Source organism: Aptenodytes patagonicus, chromosome 1 (assembly GCF_965638725.1).
Source record: "Aptenodytes patagonicus chromosome 1, bAptPat1.pri.cur, whole genome shotgun sequence".
NCBI classification, from domain to species: Eukaryota; Metazoa; Chordata; class Aves; order Sphenisciformes; family Spheniscidae; genus Aptenodytes; species Aptenodytes patagonicus.
Window position 1 is genome coordinate 24,600,561 of NC_134949.1, and position 27,359 is coordinate 24,627,919.

Consider the following 27,359-nt stretch of genomic DNA (forward strand, 5'->3'; position numbering starts at 1 on the left):
GTGACTGGAAAAATTAGATAACTACAGATACACGACTTTGGAAATAAATTCTCGTCAATCGAAGTATTTGAAAGTGTTCTGACTAACAGCATTTGCTTCAAATACGATGCTTTTAATTATGGTTTTAATTGATTATTGATACTTAACTACAGGTGTTTGCAGGGAAAACATTCTGTATGAATAATTATATGATACGTTCAAAAAAACCAGTCATATCTGTTTCCACTGTGCAGTTTATTCAGTTTCAAATTAGAAAAAAATTACTAAGTATTTAACAATTCACATGCATAAACTCAAACATTTCAGCCCCCAAAAGTATTGATTTCTTTCAGTCTTGTATTAAGGCGTTCAGGAATTTCACCTAGGCAGACAAATATCGGATTTTTAAAAAAAGAACCAAAATAGAGAGACAAGCTATAACTCAGTTTTACTTCTGTTAACAAATACGACCAAAGTGAGTCCTGGTAGTACGCAGTTGCATTCTTTATCTTTTCAGTTGTGTAGAGCTGAGAGGAGTCAAAGTGATTGGGAAAGAGTTATCTTCAGCAAAAGTTTTCTTCAGCAGTGTCTTGATTTGGAGTGCTGAATAAGCCATTGTAATGTTATGTCTGCCAGGATAAATAAAACAAAATGAAAAACTCAACAGCCTGTTTGCAGAGTGTAGAAGGACAACAGAACACCAGCAGGCTAATACAAATAAAAAAACCCCAAACAAACAAAACCCAGAAACCACAGGCTCTCATTTACACCTAATTAAAAATTCAGTACTTAAAACTCCAGGTAGGGTTTTTTCCTGTTGTTTTTTGTTTGCTTTTAAATTACGTGCATTTTGTATTCTTGAAATATGACGACTGACATCAAGTTCTCTAAGCCACAGATGAAGAACTGCTGGAAAAGCAAAGATTTAAGATGACCATAAAATGAACTGTAAAATCCAGACTAGAATGAAATGCAGTGTGAGAACAAAGGCAGAAATACACAACCAGAAGGAAAGAGAAGGGCAAACATCTGACAAAGCATTAAGAAGCCACTTAGGCAGGCTGTAGGAGTCCAAGGTCTCTGAAAGGCATGGAACATTGGACTAAAATTTGATAGCTGAAATTGGTAGCCCTCCTGATACAATCTAATGCATTGGGCTGAAAACTGCAGCAGTTCACAAACTGATTCATGAGCAGATTAAGTGTTTTTGCCTCAAGGCAGTAACATCTGTCAGGGAGGTAGGAAGGATGTCAGGGGGCAGCAACAGCTCTAGCCCTCAAACTTAAATTTGTTGCCACATCTGTCCTAAGTTCAAGACAGCACTCCATGAACATCCTGGCAGACCAGCTTAGGCACTGAGACTGCAGACAAAAGCATCCCACGGCATCTAAAACAAAGCTAATAACTATATACTGATCTTCCACAGTCTCTCAGGACACAGAAAGTGGCTGCCTTACACCTACACCTCCTGATGAGACCAGTTAGCTAGGCTGCAGCTTGCACTGAAAAATGACTGTCATCTCATTCAAATGCATTGACATCAATCAAAAATGCAGAAGACGACAGCTCCCAGTCTTCTCCTTAACAGCCTAGTTTCATCACTTTAATAAAGTAAATATATTTTCATTATAGTTTTTCATTATAAATGATATTTTCCAGTCCCTTGATCTCCCTAGGTTCTTGCCCAACCTCTTTTCAGTTTCTCAAGGTCTTCCTCAAAATATGGCACACTGCTCCAGTAATGCCTGCACAGTTCCAAACACACGTGATATACGCAGTCTGCTCCCATTTGTTATTTCTTTGGGCAAATATTCAGGAACCAGGTTAGCCTTTCTTGGCACAATGTTACACTGGAAGATACGTGACTGATTCTCAGTTAGGATTTGAGTCTTTCTCATCACTACTTCCAGGACTTCCACAAGTAAGTGATCTACACGGTTCTCCATTAGTGATCATTCTTTTCATTATTTTCCCATTTGCAAATTTTAGCATGCTTTTTTTGCATGCTTTTCTCCTCCAGGCCATCCATATAAATGAACCAGGATCAAAACCTATTTTCTCCAGGATCCTTTCAGAAATTAAGTTGTTTTTACCGGTTTCTAGTCACAATACCACTTTTGAGATCCTCCACTGCAGCCTTGCCACTTTGATGAGGATCAAGCACTGCATTTCTAAAACCTCAGTCACCTTCACTGCCCTTCACTTATGCAGATAATCCTGACTATGTTGTCTTCCTCAGTCCTTATATCCCAAAGTCTAATCTTCCCCAGAGTAACACTACGTTCCGTGTATTTCCCTCACTCAGAGGTAACCGTTGCACCCCAAGCTGCAGCAAACCTGGCTCTGGTCTCCTTCAAACCAACGTACCCAAATCGTGTACACCATTTCCAAGAGAAGCCCTCACTGCCTAACACATCCCTGCACGCAGCCGAAATCTCCCCTGGCTCTCTGAAGCCCAGGTGTCATGGCATAGTCTCCTCACCACCTCCACGACCTGATCTTCTCTGCCTAGGATGGAAATTTCCCCTGCTGGCTTTCCTCCCATTCCCGCTCCCACCATCTCTCATTCAGCTGAGCCCTACGGAGCTGCCCAGCTCTTCTAACAAGTCTGTCTTCCTCAAAAAGCAGCTATAAATACCTACCCAGGCTGTATCCCTCCCATCCAGCACCACTTGCCTTAGCAGCGTGCAGGGAAGAAGGGTGGCACAGAGGCAGCATGCCCCCAGGCAACTGCTGCTGCTGGCTCAGCCTGTGCTTCACCCCTTTCTCCTGCCCTGTGAAGGGAAGGGGACAACATGACAGAGGAAAGGGACAGGAAAGTGGAAGAAAGGGGGGAGAGAGGAAAGGGCAAAAAGCAAAGGCAGATGGAAGACAACTTCATGGGGTTTTTATAGGTCCTCACTGACTTCAGGATACACTCTTTGCGTCTCCAGCAGGAGAAAAGCACTAGTCCCTCAGTTTGAGGAACACCGCCATGCAGCCGGACGCATGTAAGGCCTGCTTACAAAGTAAAATCATGTATGGAGCGAAACACTTACCAAAACTTTTTAAGTATCACCTAATAATTGGAAGGCCTTCATATCCAGTTACTATTTTTTCAAAAGTAACACAGTTTTTGTGAGGGATTCAATTACTTTGAGTTTTAAATATGCTTTTCCAAGGCCCCTATCAAATTAATTTCTTAAATTCTCATGGAACTAAGTAATTCTACAAGTGATTTTTAAATTACACATAATTCTATGTTCAAACAAATACAATTTGCATGCAATATTTGCAACAAAATCTTTCGAAGTAAATTGAGATTTTCAGTTATATATTGGAGTTAGATATTCAAATCTCATTAACATTTTTAACATCTGATCCAAAGTACAAAGCATACACTGATAATGCTGTAAGAAAAAGAAGCTTACCGATGTTATCCTTCTCTTTACAGGAAATAGAATAGCAACAGATTTCTCTGTCTTGAATAGCTGAAAGGTTTCTACAGAAACAAAAATAATAAAATAAGTAGTGTCATAACTCCACAAAAACTGACAAAAGAAACTTCCATTAAATTATACGTTTTCTGCTTTTTATTCAGTGGGTTCAATTCTATCCTCAGATATTAAATTTTTAAAATATGCTACTGCACACCCCCCCCCATTTCTTAAATTATAAAGATTAAAAGGTTATAAAGTCATTTCACAAAAATTCAAATTTCTCATTAAGTCAGTGCAATAGTGAATAATAAAAACACAGAAGTCCATGAGCTGAAAATAACATTTTGTAGCAGCGACCAAGTAACATTACCCTTAGCATTCACCTTTTACTCTTTTCACTTAGAATTCAGAGTTTTTATCTCTAATAACTCTTAGAATCAAGTAAGAGCACTCAAATGATCACACCATTAATCTTCAGGATGTTTATTATATCATACTTAAATATATCAGATCTGATTCCTACTGAAACGATGCCTCTACATTTAGGAAGAAACTGACTCTTAATTAACTTCTGTTTCTTTCTGGTAAATTCCAGAATGAGCACTTCGTTATTTTTTCATTTATTTATCCTCACACAAGTGACACAGACATGCAGGAAACAGATTACGTTCCTGGAGCAGATGGGGAGTGGAGGCACCAAGGAGGAGAGTCTTGAGATCACACAAGAGACTCAAATATAGAAGAGAGCTAAATAGTGACCTCCCTGGACTTCAGGAGAGCAGACTTGGCCTCTTCAGGGATCTGCTTGGAAGAGTCCCATGGGATAAGGCCCTGTAGCGAAGAAGGGCCCAAGAAAGCTGGATAATATTCAAGGATCATCTCCAAGCTCAAGAGCAGCCCATCCTAATGAGTCCGGAAAAAAAGCCAGGAGGCATAAGTGGATGAACGATGGGCTCCTGGCAAAACCAAATCACAAAAAGGAAGCATACAGAAGGCGGAAGCAGGGACAGGTAACCTGGGAGGAATACAGAAACATTGTCCAAGCATGCAGAGACACAGTTAGGACAGCCAAAGCCCAACTGAAATTGGATCTTGTGAGGGATGTCAAAGGCAACAAGAAGGGCTTCTATAAGTATGTAAGTGACAAATGGAAGACAAGAGAAAATGTGGGCCCATTGCTCAATGAGACGGGGGACCTGGTTACACATGACATGGAAAAAGCAGAAGTACTGACTGCCACCTTTGCTAGTGAGATTAGCCTTCAGGAATCCCAGGCTCCAGAGACCAGGGGGAAAGTCTGGAGCAAGGAAGTTGTACCCTTGATGGAAGAGGATCAGGTCAGGGAATACATAAGCAGACTGGACATACAGAAGTCCATGGGCCCTGGTGGGATGCACCTACAAGTGATGAGGGAGCTGGCTGATGTCATTGTGAGGCCACTCTTGATAACCTTTGAACTATCATGGCGACTGGGAAAGGTGCCTGAAGAGTAGAGGAAAGCAAATGTCACTCATCTTCAGAAAGAGCAGGAAGGAGGACCCAGGGAACTACATAACAGGCAGCCTCACCTTGATCCCTGGGAAGGTGATGGAGCAACTAATCCTGGAAACCATTTCCAGGAATGTGACGGACAAGAAGGTGATCAGGAGTAGTCAGCATGGATTCACAAAGGGGAAATCATGCTTGACCAACTCGATAACCTTCTACAATGAAATCTACAGCTTGGTAGATGAGGGGAGAGTAGTGGATATTGTGTACCTTGACTGTCTCCCATAATATCCTCATAGACAAGCTGAGGAAGTACGGGCTGGATGAGCAGACAGTGAGGTGGAGTGAAAACTGGTTGAACAGTCGGGCCCAGAGGGTGGCACTCAGTGGCACGAAGACTAGTTGGAGGCCAGTAACTAGCGGTGTACCCCAGGGATCAATACTGGGTCCAATCCTGTTCAACATTTTCATCAATGATCTGGATGATGGGGCAGAACGTACCCTCAGCCAGCTTGCTGATGACACAAAACTGGGAGGAGTGGCTAATACACCAGAGGGTCATGCTGCCATTCAGAGGGACCTCCACAGGCTGAAGAAATGGGCTGACAGGAACCTCCTGCAGTTCAACAAGGGGAAGTGCAAAGTCCTGCCCTTGGGGAGGAACAACCCCAGGCACCAGTACATGCCGGGGGCCAACTGTCTGGGAAAGCAGCTTTGCAGAAAAGGACATGGGGGTCCTGGTGGACACCAAGTTGAACATGATCTAGCAACATGGAAAAAAAGGCTAATGGTATCCTGGGCTGCATTAGGAGGAGTGTTGCCAGCAGGTTGAGGAAGATGATCCTTCCCCTCTACTCAGCACTGGTAAGGCCATACCTGGAGTGCTGTATCCAGTTCTGGGCTCCCCAGTACAAGAGGGATGTGAAGCTACTGGAGACAGTCCAGTGAAGGGCCACTAAAATCATTAAGAGACTGGAGCATCTCACATATTCCGAAAGGCTGAGAGAGCTGGGACTGTTTAGCCTAGAGAAGAAAAGGCTCAGGGGGGATCTTATTAATGTGTACAAATATCTGAAGGGAGGTTGTAAAGAAGATGGACCCCAGTGACAGGACAAGAGGCAATGGGCACAAATTGAAGCACAGGAGAACCCCTCTGAACATAAAGAAAACACTTTTTACTTCTGGGGGTGACCGAGCACTAGCACAGGTTGCCCAGAGAGGTTGCAGAGTCTCCATCCTTGGAGATACTCAAAAGCCGTCTGGACACGGTCCAGGACAATCAGCTCTAGGTGGCTCTGCTTCAGCAGGTGGGTGGACAAGATGACCTCCAGAGGTTCCTTCCAACCTCAGCCATTCTGTGTTTCCTAAGTCCGAGTTTAGTTGCTTAGCTTTTGGATCATCCTTCTATACTGAAACTTCACTTCACTTTCTACTGATTAAAATTATGTGATTTGAGACATAGAATCCTATTCTGCAAAATGAGTGCTATACTGGCCACTTTTACAAAATTGTATATTTTCTTTACAATTATCCTTACAATGCATCAATTTAAGTTAGTTTCAGCAATCCATAAGTATATGCTTTGGATACATGCCAAAAATATCTGAATTGCTTAAATTTACAGACAGTAGTTTGAAATTGTTCTGTTCTAATGCCATTCGAGCATTAAACTGCCACTACAATGTACCCTGAAAAGTGTAAGTGAGCCTATTACTATCTATAGCAGTTGTATCTTCGGTGATGGGAAAACAGGATTATCTGAAACAACTTTATACAACCAAAATAATAATCAAGAGAGGTTCAAATCTACTGCAGTCAGTTATCAGCCTAGATTGCTGTTTCAGCTGCTAGCAGAGCTTGAAGTGGAGTATCTGAGAATGTAAAAAGGAATCTGTTATAGCTGGTTATTGCCATAGATTTTCTCTTACATATCAAATTTCACAGTGTCTCAGCTTTTTAGAGGCCAGCTACTTACAATTTCTCAATTAACTGCTTTTCATCCAGTGCACCTGGGAGGTCTCTTTTATTTCCAAGGACTAACACCTGAAAGAAATCATTCATATTCATGTTAAATCCAGGAGCAATAAAAGTTTATTTTTGTCTTTAACCATTTGTTCGCATTAAGTTGGCATCTAAGTATTTAGAATGCAATAGCGGACATATTCAAAATGACCAATGACTGTGGGAGCATCACGGAAATCCCGCTCCTAGTCAGGGTCAGATGCTGGATGCACACCCACTGAAAACTGGATCCAGTTATTTCTGGGTGTATCAGTATCAGGAGTCTCTGGAAGTGAATGTCTCCATTCTGGATGGCAGTATGGGATGACGTCAGATTGCATGCAACTAAACCTGGAGGAGAGGATGCACCAGGTGCACTCAAGCCACCGACAGACATTCAACTCACAGGACCAGACAGATGTTAATCAAAAGTAGGGCCCCAGCAGTAGAGGCTGGGTCCTCAAGACCCAGACATGATTCTCTCTACAGTTTTGCTCCCCTGCTTCTTAACATTGACATACTAAACAGCCAGGCATCCAAACCATGTATCACCCAAGCACCAGCCAAATGACTGATTCCTCTCCCTCCACTTTGAGCATCCACAGTAGAAATCAGAAAGACGGCCATTAGGAATTAAGTCTGAGAAATGCAGAAAACCTACTGAATAGATGCTGGAACTTAAGAGTTCCTACGCAATACTTAAGGCTTCAAGTATAAATTAAGGTCAGATAAATGGGTTGAGCACATTCTAAGATAAAGTAAGCAATGGAAAGTTTTTCTAATTATGATTGCATTATTGTTTTCCAGATGCGTTACAATTCTGAGTCAAGACTGTCCCATTATTTCCAATGAATCTGGAACACATTAAAACTCATTACTTGCAGTCTCAGATTAATAAAGCTACCTTAAAATCTATAATGCCAAAGCCTGAGTACAATAAATTGAAGGACGTTCAATACTAGTTATTACCTATGAAATAAAAGCAAGTAAAAAATACATTGGACCTTGGAAATTACCGTGCTAATCAGGCTGGGCAATTCGAATGTGGTATTATAACATGTAAAAGGAAAGGAACTTAATTAAATGCTTCTGAAGATATGAGAGACCTCTCATTTCAGGAAGGAAAACTGAGAAGTAAAATAGGATCTGAAGACAGTACAAAGGACAATGTCACTCGCCATGAATAGCATGACTATAGATTTCTGTAGGATTTGTTCAACATGTACTTAACATATAAAAACGCAACAATAATAGCAAACGTTATAAAAAAGAAGGGGAGTCACTTGAAAAATTCTCTTTCAAGAATGGATGTGTGTCACAATGATTTTATGTTGGCTGCCTGTCTACTCATCCTCAGATGACTTCGACCACTTGCACTGGCCAAGTGTCCAAATATTTGCTTACAAAAATGGGGCCAAGCAAGAACCATCAAGTTGTGAGTAACTTCTTTCTGATTTGTATGTACCATTGTTCTCTCTCTTGTGATCAAAGGCATGAACTCTTGCTTGGTGATGTCAGCACCAAAGATCAATACTAACCTGATAGATTCCTACTAGGTCCAAATTGGCAGATTACATTTAATTAAACAACATTAGTCTCCACCTCCATTATTCCTCACTAGAATTTCAGCAGAATATACTATTCTTTGACACTTCCTACTGGAGAACAGATGCATATTTGCATTTTTTCCACACAGTTTAGTTTGAAAAACTAAAAAAATCAAGAAAAAGAAAGAGTCAGGACACATAAAAAGTCAAGCTCCTCCACAATCTCTGGAAGCAGAGGACTATTTGATGTTAGTGTCTGCCAACCTTCAGAAAGACAAATCTCACATGCCTTAAGATACTGCCAGAAACGTATCTGGGTCACTAGTTTAAACCCAGCCAACAAGGAGACTGACTGGAAGTAATTACTGTCTGATAATGCCACATGTGAAAATGAATTTTTTCCGAATCTATTCTGACCTTCAGATGAGAAAACGAACACACTACTGTAGCACTGATAAGATGCTGAGTCCTCTGAAAAAATGTCACAATGATTTTTGTAAGAGCGCTCAATGTATCAAGGCTGCATCGTATTTAAGCTAGTGTTTCAAGAGTCCAGAGGAACCAATTCATGAGGATTTAGGCTACACTGTCTACATTCAGGTAAGAATAATAATCAAAATACTTACTGGAATTCCATGCAATTGTGGCTTATCTATCAAACTGTGTAGCTCATTCTTTGAAGCTTCTACTTTTTCTACGTCTGCTGCATCCACCATGTAACTGCAATGGGAATATAGTTATTTATGGTATTGTCCATTACTTGCAGAAAGTCTCATTAAAACATCTGAAATGTGACAAATGCGTTCACATTGACAACAGCATTAGAACAATCTTGAGTTGTGTCAGTCCTGCATTTATTAATAGAGGAAGATACAAAATTAAATATGGGCTGTGAGGAAAAAATGGCCTGGAACATGCAATTACTTATATATCTGGGTTGCTGAATGTGCAAAAACACACTACTTTTACCGTGTTGGGTCTTCTCATGTGATGGAGGTGGACAGGAAGAAAAGCGTATCTATATTAATAATATATATTGTAAAATACATTTTGTATGGGCATACACAAGAAAACTTACACAACTGCATTGACTCCTCTGCAATAACGCTCCCACATGCTTCGAAACCTTGGCTGCCCTCCAATGTCCCATACCTGGAAAAGGTAAGAACACCCCAACCCCAAAATGTTTTTGAACTACACAGTACTAACAGGACAGAAGAACTCTTACATGCAGCATGCAGGTTGTATTGACGATGCCTAAATGTAGGCAGTTTTTTAAGTGACCTTCCTCAAGAGACTGGTCTTCTCAGTCCCTTCCAGTCAGTGGAGGGGGATAGGCACATTCACAGGGCAAGTCAGTCCTGTGACATTAAGAGCTCCAAATGTCCATTTGGAGAACACTACCCTTTCCCACTCACTGCAAGTCTTAGATACGAAAGTGAATTCTTGCAAATACACAGTCTAAAACCCAGAAAAAATAGCATCATTGTATGAAAACAGGTATGAAGTTGCATTTTTAATGGGGCTAGGGACACCTGAGTTAAGAATGCATCAGGCCTTCAGCAGAATAAAGACAGGTATTAAGTAAATGAAGAGTTGGTCGGAGAGCAGACCGAGTCCACGTAAAGGATGATATACTCTAGGGAGCTCCAATACCTCCACAGCTCTCCCATTTATTCATCAAATGTGCTTTAAAAGACACATGGATTAACTGATCAGAACCAGAAAGGAAACAGTAGTGTAGGGTAGACCTGAAGTGATTAATCAGTGAATCTTAAGGAAAGGAAGCTCAAATTCTGCTTGGGATTTTATAAAGCTCCAATCCTGCAAATACTTATGCATGCTATTAGTGTCCAGCAATCCCACTGAATTCCTTATCATTAAAAAGCTAGCACATTATTTTTCTGTACAGGAGTTACTCTTTCTGCTTTGCTTGCAAAAATTCAGTATTTTTGGTGGATGGCAATAATCTTGTTTCAAAACCATTTCCAAGATCAAAATACTAAGGAAAGGATCTAAATCATGCAGGCAAGGGCTGTGTGATGATGTAGCTATTGCAGCTACATCCAAAGACAGTTGTGTTACAAGTGACACACCTATTATAATAGTGCTGAACACTGAAAAGTAGAAGGAATGGATTTGTTCCTATGTCAAGGACAAAGAGAAGTAATTATTTCTTATTTTAATCAGATTTAGCTATCAAAGCAATACGTACCGTACACCAGACCTAGGAGGCATATCCATTACAGCACAAACTACATTTGGAAGTAACATACACAGAAGCAAAATTTTCTTAAGAGTTTTTTTCATATTTATACTTTATAAATCCAAACATATTCAACCTGTTGTGGCAACAAAGACTTGCACAAAAGAGCAAGACTTAATAGACCCTTGGAATAAGGCCTTTTTCAACTAATGTGGACTGTATTTTTAATTCCACAATCCATAAATCATATTTATGTATCAGTTTCTCTATCATTTTCAACACCTTATGTTCATATTTTAGATAGAAATATTTCCCAATTCACCATTAAAATCATTCCCTGATTGATATCTTACCATTCCTTCTGGCATAAAATTATTGTATCACCTAAATGTAGATTGCCTTTGATCCCCTTTACAAGATCAAGAATTTTACATATGAAAGAGAGTTGCGTGAACTTCTGACCATGAACTGGGTATCAATTATTATCTGCAATGACATTTTAAGCACTGTTTCAAAAGTCTTAATAAAATAAACCTTTTATTTTAAAAGCTTGAAAGAGATGAGTACACAGTTCAGTATTATAGTTAGATGACAAACCTCACACCAACACTTAATTATTCCAATAACTCATCAGGACCTTGAAACTATCAGTAACCATCTGGTGCACATCTGTGTGTCTGGAAAAAGAAACTAAATTATTTTCTTGGTAGATCAGAGAAGAAAGAAGGGGAAAGAGGACAGGGAAGGCCAGTAGTAAGATTAGATTTTTGGAGACTGACAGCGATTATTCCTGGTAGCCGCAAAAATCTACAAGATGATGTAGCCTGGACTAATCACAAAATAAATAATACAAGATAAAGAAATACTGGTTTTGTCCTTGTTTGATGATATACGATATCTATACTATATTAAATTGCACTGCAGAACAAGTATTATTCTCATTAGGAGAAAAAGTCACCTTGAAACAACGGAAAGGTAAGTCATTTCCAGTCAGTTTCCCTAATAAGGCTTACAGCTATTCATTAAAGTACAACATGAAGGACACAAGATAGACTAGGTGTTTTTAACAGTGCTTGGGAACCCAGTTTAGGTCAATATATTAAGTTATAATTATCTGAAATAGGGAAAGAAAATAAATGCATAAAATAAAAAAAAAAAATCCTCACCTCTTTGCCTATGAAATTAAAATGGTGCTAGTAGTAACTTTCTAATACTCTTTATTATATTGAATAGCCAATGACAGAGTTAACTATTCAAAACACAAATCTCTGCCCCAAACCATTTCTACTGTACGTGACTGAACAGGCAGAACTATGACAATACAAGAGGCGCCCAGGAAGGAAAGGGGAGAGGTCTTAGCACGAAAGAAGTTTTCTTCCATGAGCCTTGTGTGTTTTGTACATCACCTATTTTTGTATCCCAGTATTTAATACACAGGTAAAAAGTATATTCTGGGTGTGAACTGGGAGAGGCAGGAGACTATACCTCAACAGCAGAATATACGGCTAGCTATGAAAGAAGTTTATTTTGTCTGGGTGTTTTTAAAAAGAGACTGGGCTTCAAATTGCTCCCATGGCTTTCATTGGTCTCTCAGGAATAAAATTTTCATAATATTTAAGAGGTAATTTTATCCCTAGAAGACCAGCTGATTTTAAGAATCAGAAAATGCCTACAGAATGACCAAACCAAACAGAGAAAAAGTTTCTTTGATACCCAGTACCATTGCCTCACAGGAAATTAAAATCTCAAGTTCGTGTTGTTTAGGCTCAATCTCAAAGGCATACATCTTATTTCTACTGCATTTTACAAATCACTATTTTACTTGTTCCTGTCTACTCCTATAGAGTAGTAATACTTATCGTGCTTGCAGGTCTACATTCTCATAAAATAATGCAATGTTTTAATTTGTATACTAGATTAATCAGCATACTTTGGAATCATCATTTACCATAGTGCTTATACTTACCTGTTAAATCAAATTCTTCCAAAACAGGAATCTCTCTGGGTATGTCTCTTGTACAACTTCTTCATGTGGATCTAAAGGTCCTTCTGAAGACCACAGCTACCAGCTATGTTTAAGGAGCAAGTCCTTTTTTTTTTTTTTTTTTTGCACAGAGGTATCATGACAGTTGAGCAAAAATGCAGCTGGGGAATAGGTTCAAAGGTTTTCGAAAGCTTTCAGTTACAGGAAAGCTCATTAACACTCTAGTTGTGTTTCTTTTAATTAGCTTATATTGTGGGAAGGCTTGACGGTTAATGAAAATGTTGCAGGAAAATTATTTTCTAGATGTCAGTTTCACATGGCTTTTTTTCAGACATGCTGGATAGGATATTTCTTGTGGACAGAGATGTGTACAATGACACATTTGTATCTCGATGTCAATGCATGGGTTCAGTACCTACGAACTCACAGTAGTCAGTGAAGCCTGTTCAGCTGACCACACGTAACATCTTCTTTAGGATGACAGAATTACGCTCTAGGCTTGACAGTACTGACTAGAGCTCCTCTGACTATCATTAAAGGAGCTTAACCGTCATTGCAGACATATAGCTGTTTACATTCAGGCATCTTAATTTGCAAGCTGAATCTGACACTACAAATACTTGAACTCAGAAATATACCTTTCTGCTTGGAAGTATTCAGAAAATGTCAGCCATAAAACCTAACCTGAACAAACAGGTGAGGCAATTCTAAACACAGAAGAGTATTTGGGCAAAATAAGGTAGCACCAGCAACATCCAAAACTACATTGTACACAGACAAGTCCACGTATACTGAGATGTGCCTAATGAGCTCATGCATACACAGCAAGCAGTCACAGCATTCATAGCCAACTCAATGCGTAATGACAGGGAGTAACTGGAAAGCATGGGATTCATTTCCCTCAACTTCAGCCATCTTAAATGTAGGCATCTAATCCAAGTGACTAAAATTCCCCTGTGGCTACTGAAGAGCTCAGAGAGCACCCACAGCAGGAAACGACTGCATCTGTCTTACCCACCTTGCCCACCAGGTGAACCATTCTTGCAAAGCACCCACTGCTCTCCATTGAGTTTAGACAACAGGCTCAAGCTGGCTTCCTCCTTTTCACCTGGCTAAGCTCAGGGGAAACAAATCCTAAATAATCACCTATTCTAGGCTGGAATCTTCAACCAGTAATGTTCAGCTTCTCCGTCTAATAAACGGGAAGAACAAAAAGAGCTAAATCAAATAACCTTAAAATTTTTAATAAATTGCCCTGTGGATACAAAACTACAGAGCCTTACTTGTAGTACTAGCCATGTAACCTATTATGGAAGTTAGAATACTGTACTACCTTAGAATACTTACTACCTATTATCCTATATTTCAGAAATGCCTTTACAGTTGCTCTTAAAGCTGAAAAACATATGCCACGTGGCTGCACTTTCTGCAGGCAATACTTCCCAGAACACCATGTTCTTTGAAATCAGTCTTAGTCCTTTAAAGAACCCTGTTGTCACTCCTCACTGGCGATAAAGCCCAACTTTTAAACATTTTTTGCAACTAGGTATTTTATTTTAGTCACGTCAGACAGAAAAAACGCTATATGCATAGTTTATAATTCTTTAATTTAATCATAGCACTTTCACTGAAGAACTGGAAATGGACTTAGACTTGCAACACAAAATGGCTGCATATCTTCAACTCCTGAAAACAAGCACAGAGGCATTTTAATGGGAGGGGGTATTTCTCAATGATCAGGGTATATTTGCCATTTTATCAGAGACACAAGGTACAATGTTGGAAGCATCAACAGGTAGATTTTAAACAGGACACACAAGCAAAGTCTGTTCTCAGAAACCATTTTCTGAACCTCGTGCTGCTTACCTCCACGTTGTCTTCTAAGGCAGGAGAGTACCAGGGAACCCAGCTTTAGAGATAAGACTGTAATCCTCTCAATCAAGACATAGCACACCTCTAAACAGAAGGAGCCAATCTATCCTAGCCTCAGTAGTGTGTTCTCCCCAACGTAGAAAGCCCTGATTCTGTACAATCCTTTGTACTCTCTTTTCACATGATCATGAATCAGTCTCTAGTCATCAAAATCCAAGAGATTCTGGTGAAAGTAGGCATATAGAAGTTATAAAGCTGTAGGCAGAACTTGCATTTGGAAGACTGAGAGCAAAGAGACCAGAGGCAAGGACACTGATAGCTCAAAACAGCTGATCAATAACTACTGTAGTGATTATTAATTTTGCTTCTCCTTGAAGAACATATAACCATGAAAGCAAAAATGAGTATTTGCTCAATAGTAGCAAAAAGCCAGGAGGATATGCAACAGTGTGTATGCTGGGAAAAGGTAATCTAATATTGGTAGATGAGACAAGAAAAGGACATTCTCCCATGACAGATTTAACCCCACAGAGCAGCTCCCTGGCACTCTCCTCATTTGTCCCCCTTGCTCTCTACCTCTCAAGTCTGAGCAATCCTGACAGATTCCCAGCATTTATCAATGAACCAAAGCTGCTGAGGACAGAGCTAACCAGGGGCAGCATTTATGGTTCCCAGGTGTCCCAACAGGATGTTAGAACAGAACATATGTTTATGTAAGCTGCAGATAACTTCAAGCTGAGAGAGGATAAAAAGAAAAGATCAGAATCCTAAAGTATCCAGACCAACTAGAGGGATGGTCTGAAATAAGACAGCTGGTATTTAACACACACAAGTTCAGAATGCTACATTTGGACAGAGGGAACCAAATGCACTAGCACAAAACGGATAAAAACCAGGTAGAGGTGCGGGACAAAAAGCTTGAGCAGTTCACAAACTAAGTATGCGTTTCAACAGTGTTGCAAATCTTAAATCAGCATGTACTAGCAGAAACATCTTATGTACGATTTTGGAAGTATGTACTGCCCTGTCCTCAGTGTCAGGGAGGCTCCTATATTGGTTTTGAGCATCAGTCTATAGAACAGACACACAAATTTGAAAAAGTCCTGATGAGTAAAGAAAGGGTGAGAAGAGATTTTGAAAATATGACCTATGAAGAGGGGGGAGGGAAGCAAAACCATAATGTTTCCCAGGAAATGGCTGCCAGATATAGAAGAGAAGAAAAAAGCAGCTCAATTTGTGATGACAGCAACTCATGTTAGATACTAGGAAAAAAGCTTTCTAACACTTAGAGTGAAAGAACATTGTACAAAACAAGGGATATTGTAGAACCTTCTTCATGGAAGAACAAATTCTAAGAAACAATTACCTAAGATATTTGAGTAAATATCTGATTCACCTCAGAGCACAAGTTTGGTTTAGATGATTCCTTGAGATAGAATCATAGAATCATAGAATCATTGAGGTTGGAAAAGACCTCTAAGATCATCGAGTCCAACCATCGACCCAACACCACCATGCCCACTAAACCATGTCCCTAAGTGCCACATCTACTCGTCTTTTAAATACTTCCAGGGATGGGGACTCAACCACTTCCCTGGGCAGCCTGTGCCAATGTTTCACCACTCTTTCAGTAAAGACGTTTTTCCTCACGTCCAATTTAAACCTCCCCTGGCGCAACTTGAGGCCATTTCCTCTCGTCCTATCGCTAGTTACTTGGGAGAAGAGACCAACACCCACCTCGCTACAACCTCCTGTCAGGTAGTTGTAGAGAGCAATGAGGTCTCCCCTCAGCCTCCTCTTCTCCAGGCTGAACAACCCCAGTTCCCTCAGCCGCTCCTCATAACACTTGTTCTTCAGACCCCTCACCAGCCTCGTTGCCCTTCTCTGGACACGCTCTAACACCTCAACGTCCTTCTTATAGTGAGGGGCCCAAAACTGAACACAGTATTCGAGGTGCGGCCTCACCAGTGCCGAGTACAGGGGCACAATCACTTCCCTACTCAAGATCAACAACAAGATCAACTCTTGGTCCTCATTTTTAGGAGTCCGAATGGTTACTCTGAATGACTGGTGAGACATTCAACGCTGCCTGTTCTGACTCAGGACACTGGCTTCTAGCCCCACGTGTTTGTCCCAACCACTGTAGAGGTTCCTATCTAATGCATGATCCTGTCTCACACTCTGCAGCGCACAACTCCCAGCACAGATACAGTCTCCAAGGCTTCTCTTCCCAAATTATCAGATGGGAGAGTGTTTTCATACTTTTCCTTCTTAGTTGATTATTGAGTAATTCTGAGTATGCTCCATGCTTATTCTCTGAGCCACTCTCTAACCCTCATTTAACTCCTTTTCACAGCATCACAGAACCACCGAGGCTAGCGGGGGCCTTTGGAGATTGTATAGTCCAACTTGCCCTGGTCAAAGCAGGGTCACCTAGAGCAGACTGCTCCAAGGATGGAGACTCCAGAACCTGCCTGGTCAACCTGTTCCAATGTTCAATCACCCTCACAGTAAAAACACTATTTTCTTATGGCTTAAATGGAATTTCTCATATTTTAGTTTGTGCCCATCGCCAGTTGTCCTGTCACTAGGCACCACTGAGAAAAGTTTGGCTACATCTTCTGGCTACATTGATGAGATGTCCCTGAGCCTTCTCTTCTCTAGGCTAAACAGTCTCAGATATCTCAGCATCTCCTCATATGAGAGATGCTCCAGGCCCTTAATCATCTTCATGGCCCTTCGCTGGACTCTCTCCAGTAGCTTCACATCCCTCTTGTACTGGGGAGCCCAGAACTGGACACAGTACTCCAGGTATGGCCTTACCAGTGCTGAGTAAAAGGGAGGGGTTACCTTCCTTGACCTGCTGTCAAAGCTCTTCCTAATGCAGCCCAGGATGCCATTGGTCTCTCTGCTGCAAAGGTACACTGCTCACCAATGGTCAATTTGGCGTCCACCAGGACCCCCAGGTCCCCTTCTGCAAAGCTGCTTTCCAGCCAGTCAGCCTGTAGTGGTGCCTGGGGTTGATCCTTCTCAGGTGCAGGACTTTGTACTTTCCTTTCTTTAACTTCATAAGGGTGCTGTCAGCCCATTTCTCCAGCCTGTCGAGGTCCCTCTGGATGGCAGCATAACCCTCTGCTGTATCAGCCACTCTTCCCAGTTTTGTATTACCAGCAAACTTGTTGAGGGTGCACCCTGTCCCATCATCCAGGTTACTAATGAAGACGCTAAACAATCCCCGGGGTATATCACTAGTAACTGGACATCCTGCTGTGGCTCACAGCCCTTTTGAATCCAGCAGTACAGCTTTTTCTTACACATAACTATCATAAATCACTGGGACATGCCACAAAAATTCTTCTTTATAGAAATAATAGAAATAGAAATAGAAATCAGCCCAGATACGGCACGGCCTTTTCAGAGTGACCCTAGCCATACGTAATAGCCAGTACTTGCTGAAACACTGCTGGAGCTATACAGGCAGCACACACAGAGGCTTGTATTACTGCATGACACGTGAGATGGTGAAATGACAGGTGAGATATTTTTTAGTTGCTGCTGAATAGCAGGATGAAGCATTACAAAGCAGAAGGATTCTAAGAGGATGTTTGGAGACTTGGAAACTCTACTATCCAGAGGAGGGAGGAGTGCTGCAACGAAGAAAGCTGGGAGAGGAACACACAGAGCTGGGATACTCCTCCTCCTCCTCCCTCTCTGCCACATCAGAGCAAATAGCAAGTAGCAAGAAGCTTGGCTTTGCCCCCCAGCAGACTGGCCTGCACCAGCCCGGGCTGCAGCTCCCGTGGAAGGACGCTGGCCTCTAGTGGTGACAGCTGGGGTGACCGCAGTCCAACCTCCGCAGCTCCAGTCCCCCGAGCAGCTCCTCACTGCTCCCTCCGGACTGCAATATCCAAGGGGGTTGCAGAAACTGGCTGGCAGTGCTATTTTGAGAGTAAGCTTAAACAAAGTCCAAGAGCAAGGAAAATTTAGCTGCTGCATTTCCTGTGTGTATGCACGTCTTGTGTTGCTCTTTCATTTTGATACCTGAGACTATTCTAAGACCATCACTGTGAGAATCAAAGGTTGATTAGTTGGAGCTTCACAATCATTTAAAATAACAGTTCATGATCCATGTATTCTGAGGCTCTCAAAATTTGGTTAAAAGAATTTTTTTAGCTACTGTCTAGCTTATTGAACAGTAATCTTTTTGCTTTGGTGAGATTTACTAATACTGAGCTAATCCACGAAATTCCATCAAAATCAAATCACTCAGCAAACAACAAAACTTGCTTGGAATTAAAACCCCAAATTAATTCCGTCATAGATTTTTTTTTTTGTCAGGAAAAAAGTAATAGCCATCAGTTTTGTTATTAACTTCATCAAAAAAGTTTTAACAGATCCCTAAGTTGTAGTACATTAGGTATTCTGATGCTGGAAATCATCCTGTAATTTAATACCTCAACCACAACCTCAAAATCCATAAAGCTTCCTGCTTAGATTTCAAATACTGCCTGGTAAAATCTTTCCTCTTTGCCTCCTCTTTTTTTTGAAATAATAGGTGACAGGTTTCATTAAATACATTGACAAGCCAAAATTTGACAATTCATGGTTAAAGCTGACAGCTTTACATTTCTGATCATGCTCAATTTCAATTAAAGAGCACATGAAATTGGCCTCTTCCTACAAAATGTTTCGGCTTGCATAGATCCGTGTTTTTCTTTCAGTATGGTTCAGATAAATACTCATACACAGAGGCATGCCAGTGATCATACTTTTATACTCTAGGATTAGAGACTAAATAAGAGAATAAATCTGCTGCCTTCTGGAAATGACTGTCAAAATCAGAAGAAAGTCAAGAAGACCGTGGGCTCCTTAGTTCTTGTTGCCTTCTGGAACTGTATGGAATCTAGAGATAGAACTGTAGTCAGGAAACCAGGCAGTGACACTGCACTAGCATAGCATGTCCTTCTTAGTGGCCTACCCCAAAATACGGCAAAGAACACATAAAGGATTAGTATCGCCTACTACTTGGTGTTGCAACTTTCTTTGCCTAAGATGATCGGTCTTAGCCTTCGGGAATGCCATTTTTTCACTTGATGACTTTTTGACCCAGATGGTTTCTCAGCCTCACTCCTATAGTAAGTTTAATTGATTCTGTTTTGCAGTGTCCCCTGAGACCTTTGAAAAAGGTCAGACGCAAGACCTACCTGCTTACCATGAAGATCACTCCTGCCATGTTTGAAGGACTTCACAGGTTTAGTAAAAAACCACTTTATCCAGGAATTTTAACAATAGCTGACAGTTGGATATCATAAGGTTTCTGTGAGAAAGGTAACTTGCTTTGTTGGGATAAAAAAGTTAAAGAAATTTTCACTCTGAATCCTTGTTGACTAGGCTGCAAATAGCTCATCAAAGGATTCCAGCAAGAAGCATCCCCCTCGCCATTCTTCAGTCATCAACTTACCAACAAATGATGTCATCCTTCTCACAGTAAAATAATTTTGAAAACTTTATCTAGCAATTAGGCTGTAAGATTTTAACAGCTTACCTAGATAGAGAAATAGTGACATACAAGTACTTCATCTTGACAGGCTTTTAAGGAAATAAGCATCTATACGTAAGAGCCATATTCACCTACACCTCTTACTTTCACTGTATGCTGTTGTAGCAGAGACACCATGAGAACTGGTTAAGATAAATTATTTTCCTGTGCAGACTGGCTTCCAAACCAAGTACCATTTTTGAAACTAATAAACATATTAACAATGTTAGCATTATCCCCTTAATGTTAGCATTATCCCCTTATTCTTAACAACTCTGTTGTAACAACTATATACAACATGACTTTTGAGATCAAAGTGTAAAACAAGGCAGTTCCACAGAAACTCACACACCTCCTCCCTGCATGAACTCGATCTTGCGATATCATCTGTGCAGACAACTCCAGTACAAACTTATTAGTGACTTCCTTCATCTACTTTAACTATCCTGGCTCAAAAAATACTTTATTTTGAAGACTCTACTTGTAAATGGCTTTTGTTTGTCTAGTTGAATGAACCATCAACAGCTTTCTCATTTTCTTTCATGTCTGACAGTTCTGTAGCAGCATCAGTATAGCACTCCAACTATCCTTATGCTTTCTCTACATGAACTCTAAATCATGGCCTTATTGTTCCTATGCAAAAGACAGAAAACAAGGGAACTGAAAGGAAATTCTTATTCCTGTGGATTATTTATGAACTATGGTTGAATACGGTTAATTTTTTTATTGACTGTGGCATCTGTGGACTTCTTTGATCAGTGGTAAAGCAAGGCAGATGCGATGAAAAGTGCATGAAACTGATGTTTAGGAATAATTAAAATAGAATCCTCTCCTGGATGAATTGGGAAGCATCGCTAAAGCTCAAGTGGAAGGTACTGCTTCAGTACAGATGTAATCTTCTGAAAGAGAAGGGAAGGCTCAGGCAGGAGGACAAAGAACACCTGCATGCCTGAAAGAACAATAAGAAAAAAATACCTCTGAATAAGTGAAAACTTAAGACAGTTTGACCACTTATACGGAAACAAACAGCTTTTCCTTGTGAATCTGCATTTGCTGCTTCGTATCACGATGCTTATCACAATTTTGCCACTGGTCCCATTCTCCTACACATCTGCCATTGATGTATAAGAGGTCAAGAAAGCATAGGATAGCCTTAGGATGCATTTGCACTTGTAAAGAAGTACCTCTGATGTTCCTGTTGTAAATACATTATTCGATTTGCTGTCATAGCTAGTGTACATGTTCATTTGTGTAGAATAAACAGAATCTTGGGGGAGAAAATCTATACAATTAGCACATCAATCAGACTGTTCTTCTGGTATCCATGCCCATTGACTTCTCCATAAATTCTCTTCCATAACTAATATGAATCATGAATTAATCATAAGGACTAGAAAATTTAACACCATCCAATGTTCATAAATCCTAACAATATAGCATTAAACATTTATTTTTTTTAAATATTGTCACTGGTCCATCTGAATCCACAATCAGTCTATGCGTGCATACTGAACACATAATTCTAGCAGCCCTCTAGCAACAGGCTGCGTTAGTTGTGCTTAAAAGTTTTTAGCTACCAGAGTGGAAGGATGAAGGAAAACTTTGTTTGTCTCACCAAATGGAGAGACTGCTTTCTTCCTGTTCAGATTCTGTGCTCTAAATATGGTGTTTTGCAGCTATCTAAGTCAATCTATCCAGGCTGCCCCCAAAACACATTGTTTTGCCTGTGTCTGTATCCTGCTTTCCCACACTGTGGTGGCACCAGCAATCACGCAGCTGTTTGCAGAGCACACTACTTAGGTAATTTGACTGGGGAGAAACTAGCATGGGGACAGGTTTGGTTTGGTTGGTTGGTGGGTTTTTTTAGAGGCTGCTTTTATCTAGATCAGTTGGCTGATCTGACTACCATTTTGCCATGTGGTCACTGGTACTGATGGAAAAGGGGTCCAAGGGTGTACGGCCAGGCTTAAAGTAGAATGTAAAACCTCACACCATGATCTACTTAAGATGATTGTAAAAGCTGACCTTTAATCTCTGCCACCCTCCCTAGGCTGGCCTGATTTCCTCTTAGATTTCCCAGAAGGTAAGTCTAGTTTGACCCTAGCATGAGGAACATCATACTGAGGTTTAGAAGTGCTACCACAGGCAGAAAAGCAAGTGTATTAAAAGGTTATTTTGTAACTTTGTGGGTTTTTTTAAGAGGGGCTGGTTTTATTTCCCTTTACAAGAAAGATTCTGTTTGGAAAGCAGAATTTGGACCCCAAAAGAAAAAATATTCAGAAGTTCTGATCTGGTTAAAAAGGCACTCTTTTGGGAGAAGATAAACAGGAATGTACCAAGCTGCTGTTAGGCTGAAGTATGTTCTTTCTATAGCAGAGTTCAGCTCTTTGCTCAGCAACACATGGATGGTTGTTGAGACACATTCAACAGAGGGACCCAAGACTAGAACTTCTTTATTTTTCTCATTCACTGACAAACTCACTCCTGGACTAAGCGAGGACATTTGTTGCTTTCTCTTTAAGGGATAGGAGCGGTACTTTGAGGTATGAGGTGTTTAGGGTTCGGCCTTTGTGTGTATATGCGAAGGGGTGAGGCACAAAGAAACCAGGCAGTGGAAGAGGGGAACACGTTTGATGAGGACACGCTAACGGGCATGAGGAGAGTTGGAGGGAAACTCCATAGCAAGGAAAGAGAGGAAACAGCTCTCTGCCAATCAGTATACCTTCTTGTTATGCAGCATGAATACTGCCCTACTGCAATCAAAGTAGATGTTCCTGTAAATTGAAATTTCCCCTTACCAGCCTTACCTTACATGTAGTGTACGCACTACCACAAGCAGAGCTGGCCACAGAGAAATGAACCAGCAGAGATGAGGGAGAGCTTGGATGATTTTGTATATACTAAGAATAGAGGTGAAGAAGGGCCAAGACCAGAAGTTAAAGACCTCATCATCAATGAAATTCTGTGGTTTTTCACCAGTTTCAAACATAGCATTCCTAAGAACTAACAGAAAGCATCATGAAATAACAGCCTCCATTAACAAGAAAAAGCTGCGTAACGGTTACTCAGCAGAATGTGCCCCTTGTGCGCTACTTCTGTCTCCTGAAAAAACAGTTCAATTACCTGTTACCCTTTCTGATTCGTGGGTCTGCAAAATAAACTGAGCATACAGGGTTGGCTGCAAGAATAAGTGCTGAGAGGCTTTTGATTCTGGTCACCTATGTTTTCCCCAGATAAAGTCCAACTGATGCAGGCTTACTCATATTGCCATATAAATTTCTCTGTGTTTTCAGAGAGCTGCCCACTGTGTAAAGTAATGCTAGTCTTGACTACCTATTCCAGTAGACAAACTCCAAAGTTTAAATGGATTTCATTACCATGATGCCATTAGTTCCTACATATTTACCTTACACTAGGCAGCAGCACACAAATATAAGGGTTTGCTAGACACACTACTAACAGTGAATTCCATGAAAACAATGCTGAAAATTTTGATCTTTGGGAATAAACTGTAAAATGAGAGACACTGCACACTCACATTTGTATGTGTTAGCAATTCAAGCAGCTCTCAACTGATCCCTGAAGAATTTATAAGAAGTAAGAAATCAAGACAAAAATTCTTTCTGCTTCCATTATCTGTGCAGAGTGAGGGTGTTCTCTCAAAATTTCAGAAGTTTCACTCCTGTAACTCTTGCAGTATGTGCTTTTCTTGCAACAATATATTTTAATTAAAAAAATAATAAAGGTGTAATAATCTGTATTTATTTTAGAACATTAAATTGGACATTTTCTCCTACTATCACACAAAAGCTGGTTGTTCAAGGCTACAGACAGGCACTCCCTACTGAAAAAATTCTCTACTGAAATTCTTGTATCCTGGAAGAACACACTTTTTACTTCAAAAAAGAGTTTGGCCACGTTGCATTTAGTATTGCAGTGCTCATCGTGTGACAGTTTGGTTTTTTTAAACTCACAAACACACACACACACCATCTACATTAAAAAAAAGCTTAGGCTTCTATCTATCATTTACCTTTCAGGAAATGCGTGAATTAAAAATGCTTATATGATGCTACTTTGTCTTCTTGCTCAACTGCTCTGTGATATGAGCGAGGTCAGATTCTCTCCCAAAGGCGGCTCTAATCATGTCCTTATCATAATGATCATGCACAAAGTCACAAAGTTGAGGTTACCATGGCAATAATTATTCTCCTCCACTTTACTTTTACTCCATTTTACATTTTACTCCATTTTCCTTTTAAGCCTTTTACAGTCTTTACTGTGGATGTAATTTTAAGATACTCACCATAATTTATTTTTGGCAATCCGCCAAAATTTCCTGGGAAATTAAAATCAGACCGACTCATGGGTAATGTTAAGAGTTTTTATTTCAGCCAAACCTGACGTGAATTTCAGGAGGGTATACAGGAAGGAGAGTTGAGGTGATGAGAAGAAATAGTTGGGTGACATTAGATTTTCCATTTGAATAGATTTCAAAAGACCGTCTTATTAGGCACTGTAACATACAAGCAGTTGTAGAGGAACCTATTGATTATTCTGCAAGCTTATAACAGAGAAGTAGATACACAAGTGAAATGTACAGCTGAAGGCCCTACGGTCATGTGAAATTTTTAAGAAGTATAGCAAGATACTAAGACCAGAAACAGACAGGCAGTCATGTTTCTATATCCCTATGGTCATTTTAGGTTTGGGGTTTTTTAGTTCAGGTTTAATATCTCCCAAACAACAGAAGTCAATTATCCCTTTTACCACCCTTTATCTGCTCACTGTTTAGAGTGAGTGGGTAGACAGTTAACAACTGCTTATATTCACATTACAGGTCATTTCAGAAAATCCTCCCTAGGCTTAGGAGTCATACCAAACCAGAGGAAAAAGAGTATCTTTAGAACTGAGGGAGAAAGGAGAGGAAATGAAGGAAAAGGAGGGAAAAGTCAAGGTAAACACAAAAACCTATATCCCCTTCACCTAATTTTAGATAGAATTTATGAATTTGATCTAGACTAATCAACCAGGCTCCGTTCATAATCAAACAAGAGAGAGAGCCTTAATGCTACTGGAGTGATTTATCTCTATTTTGATACCTATGGCATGAATCACAACCCAACTGGCATCATCTATACTTCTCTATAGGCCTAAGAGATGGTTCCCTGACAACTGACTTATATTACATGCTCTATTTCTGTATAGCTTACGTTATGCGAGCTAAACCGCACTCTCCACTGAGATGCATAAGTTAGGAGTGAAGTTGTTGCAGATTTCACTTACAGTTGTGAGAGGGGGAGAGAGAGAAGAGAAGAGAGAGGCACCTTCAGGAGTCATAGAATAGAATCATAGAATCATTGAGGTTGGAAAAGACCTCTAAGATCATCGAGTCCAACCATCAACCCAACACCACCATGCCCACTAAACCATGTCCCTAAGTGCCTCATCTACTCGTCTTTTAAATACTTCCAGGGATGGGGACTCCACCACTTCCCTGGGAAGCCTGTGCCAATGTTTCACCACTCTTTCAGTAAAGACATTTTTCCTTACATCCAATCTAAACCTCCCCTGGCGCAACTTGAGGCCATTTCCTCTCGTCCTATCGCTAGTTACTTGGGAGAAGAGACCAACACCCACCTCGCTACAACCTCCTTTCAGGTAGTTGTAGAGAGCGATGAGGTCTCCCCTCAGCCTCCTTTTCTCCAGGCTAAACAACCCCAGTTCCCTCAGCCGCTCCGCATAAGACTTGTTTTCCAGACCCCTCACCAGCCTCGTTGCCCCTTGTTGCTGAGTCAACTCAGCTCCCTTAATATCTCAGAATTTTATGACCTTTCTAACCCAAAAGAGTGCAACAAAGCTTCTGCCTGGCATGGATATCATGAAATCAAACAGATTAATGTAACAGGGAAATATACAACTATATGCTTTAAAAAAGTTATTTTTGAGCTAGAAAAACAGATAAATGATTATCTGTTTTATTATCATCTTAAAATTATTATTTAAAATTATCATCTTAAAAAGACATTTCCTACACTTTCACATTACAAGTTGAAATCACTTTGTCTATCAGTTATTCACTCTGCATTAATTCAAATATGCACACCTACCTTTATGGTAACGTTTCCTTTTGTTATTTTTCTCATATTGAAGCCTACTGTAGGAATCATATCTTCTGTGAACTGCCCTGACTAGAATACAAACAAAAAAAATATATATTTATTACAAAATAGTTGATACACAGCAGATGACTTTCTCTTTTGCAATCTAAAATTTTTATTTTACAACACTGTAAAATATCACATTAATTTTCTACAAGAGCACTGGCCAGCACTTCAATTAATGCATTGTCACACCAAGGAAGACTGTTCATTTCAGTCCCTTTAAACGATCTTTTATTCTCCTCAGCGACAAAGATCACCCCAGAAACCACGAGACTTCAGATAATTCTTCACCTGATCCCTAAGCAAACCAGAAAGCAGCACTATCAAAATACAGAATCATAGAATGGTTTGGGTTGGAACGGACCTTTAAAGGTCATCTAGTCCAACCTCCAATATGATAAAATACGATAAAACTGACTATACCAGAATTTTTCCCTGTAGTTTCTCACTACTGTTACCAATGGTTTAACTCCAAATGTAATAAACATTGAAAGAGTACTCATGTAGAGAGTACTACATGCAGACCCTTTCCTTCTGAGTAGGTGACAGCAGAGGAGTCCTTCTGTGGAAGCTAAAAGAACACCATTAAGACAGAAAAATACAAGGTACTAACTCAGCACGCCATAAACCCAAAACGTAAAACCAAAGTGCTGCCTCCTCGCCCAGTTCAGAGAAATATTTTTACAAGACAGACGCTTGTCATCATGCCAACAGGAACCTTACACACATCTACCCACTACAGAAGACAGCTTTTGAGGAGAAAGGTGAAACTCAGACCTAAGTAGTTAACTCATTACTCATTCTTCCTTTTCAAAGTGTATCATTAATGTGGTATCATGTCTCCTAGGAGTGGTGCATTAAGATATGCAGATGGTTATTTAAAACCTGGAGGCCCAGGTGCTCTCTGCAACATACACAGTAGTCCCGGTTTTCCGGTCATCCAGAAAGGAGAGCAGGACCTTCTGGACTTGCCATTGCCCTTGCATATCTATCTGCCCATATTCCTTTCACCCATCTCATCATCCCATGTGTCCTGGGGTTTTTTTGAAAGAAAGTATGGATATGTGGACAAGGATTGAAGCAGGCATGCTCCAACAGGTCCCTCCCCTCTGAGAAGTGGATGATCAGAGCTTCAGGGTGCACCAGAGCAGCTACGTGCC

General features: G+C 40.4%; 1 protein-coding gene across 2 annotated transcripts in view; it reads right to left on the reverse strand.

Annotated features, from left to right (window-relative positions):
* Positions 1-215: 215 nt before the first annotated feature.
* The window catches only part of LOC143155672 (ADP-ribosylation factor-like protein 8B), a 30,905-nt gene continuing 3,761 nt past the window's right edge, over positions 216-27,359 (reverse strand). The window contains exons 2-7 of one of the 2 annotated variants that reach the window (XM_076328634.1): positions 26,146-26,226; positions 9,513-9,586; positions 9,061-9,154; positions 6,862-6,929; positions 3,390-3,460; positions 489-608 (exon numbers count right to left, since the gene is read on the reverse strand). In XM_076328634.1, coding sequence (XP_076184749.1) covers positions 559-608; positions 3,390-3,460; positions 6,862-6,929; positions 9,061-9,154; positions 9,513-9,586; positions 26,146-26,226 — 438 coding nt within the window. In that variant the 3' untranslated portion in view covers positions 489-558. Of the gene's footprint in view, positions 609-3,389; positions 3,461-6,861; positions 6,930-9,060; positions 9,155-9,512; positions 9,587-26,145; positions 26,227-27,359 lie in introns of both variants that reach the window. The other variant, XM_076328635.1, reaches the window with a different exon arrangement.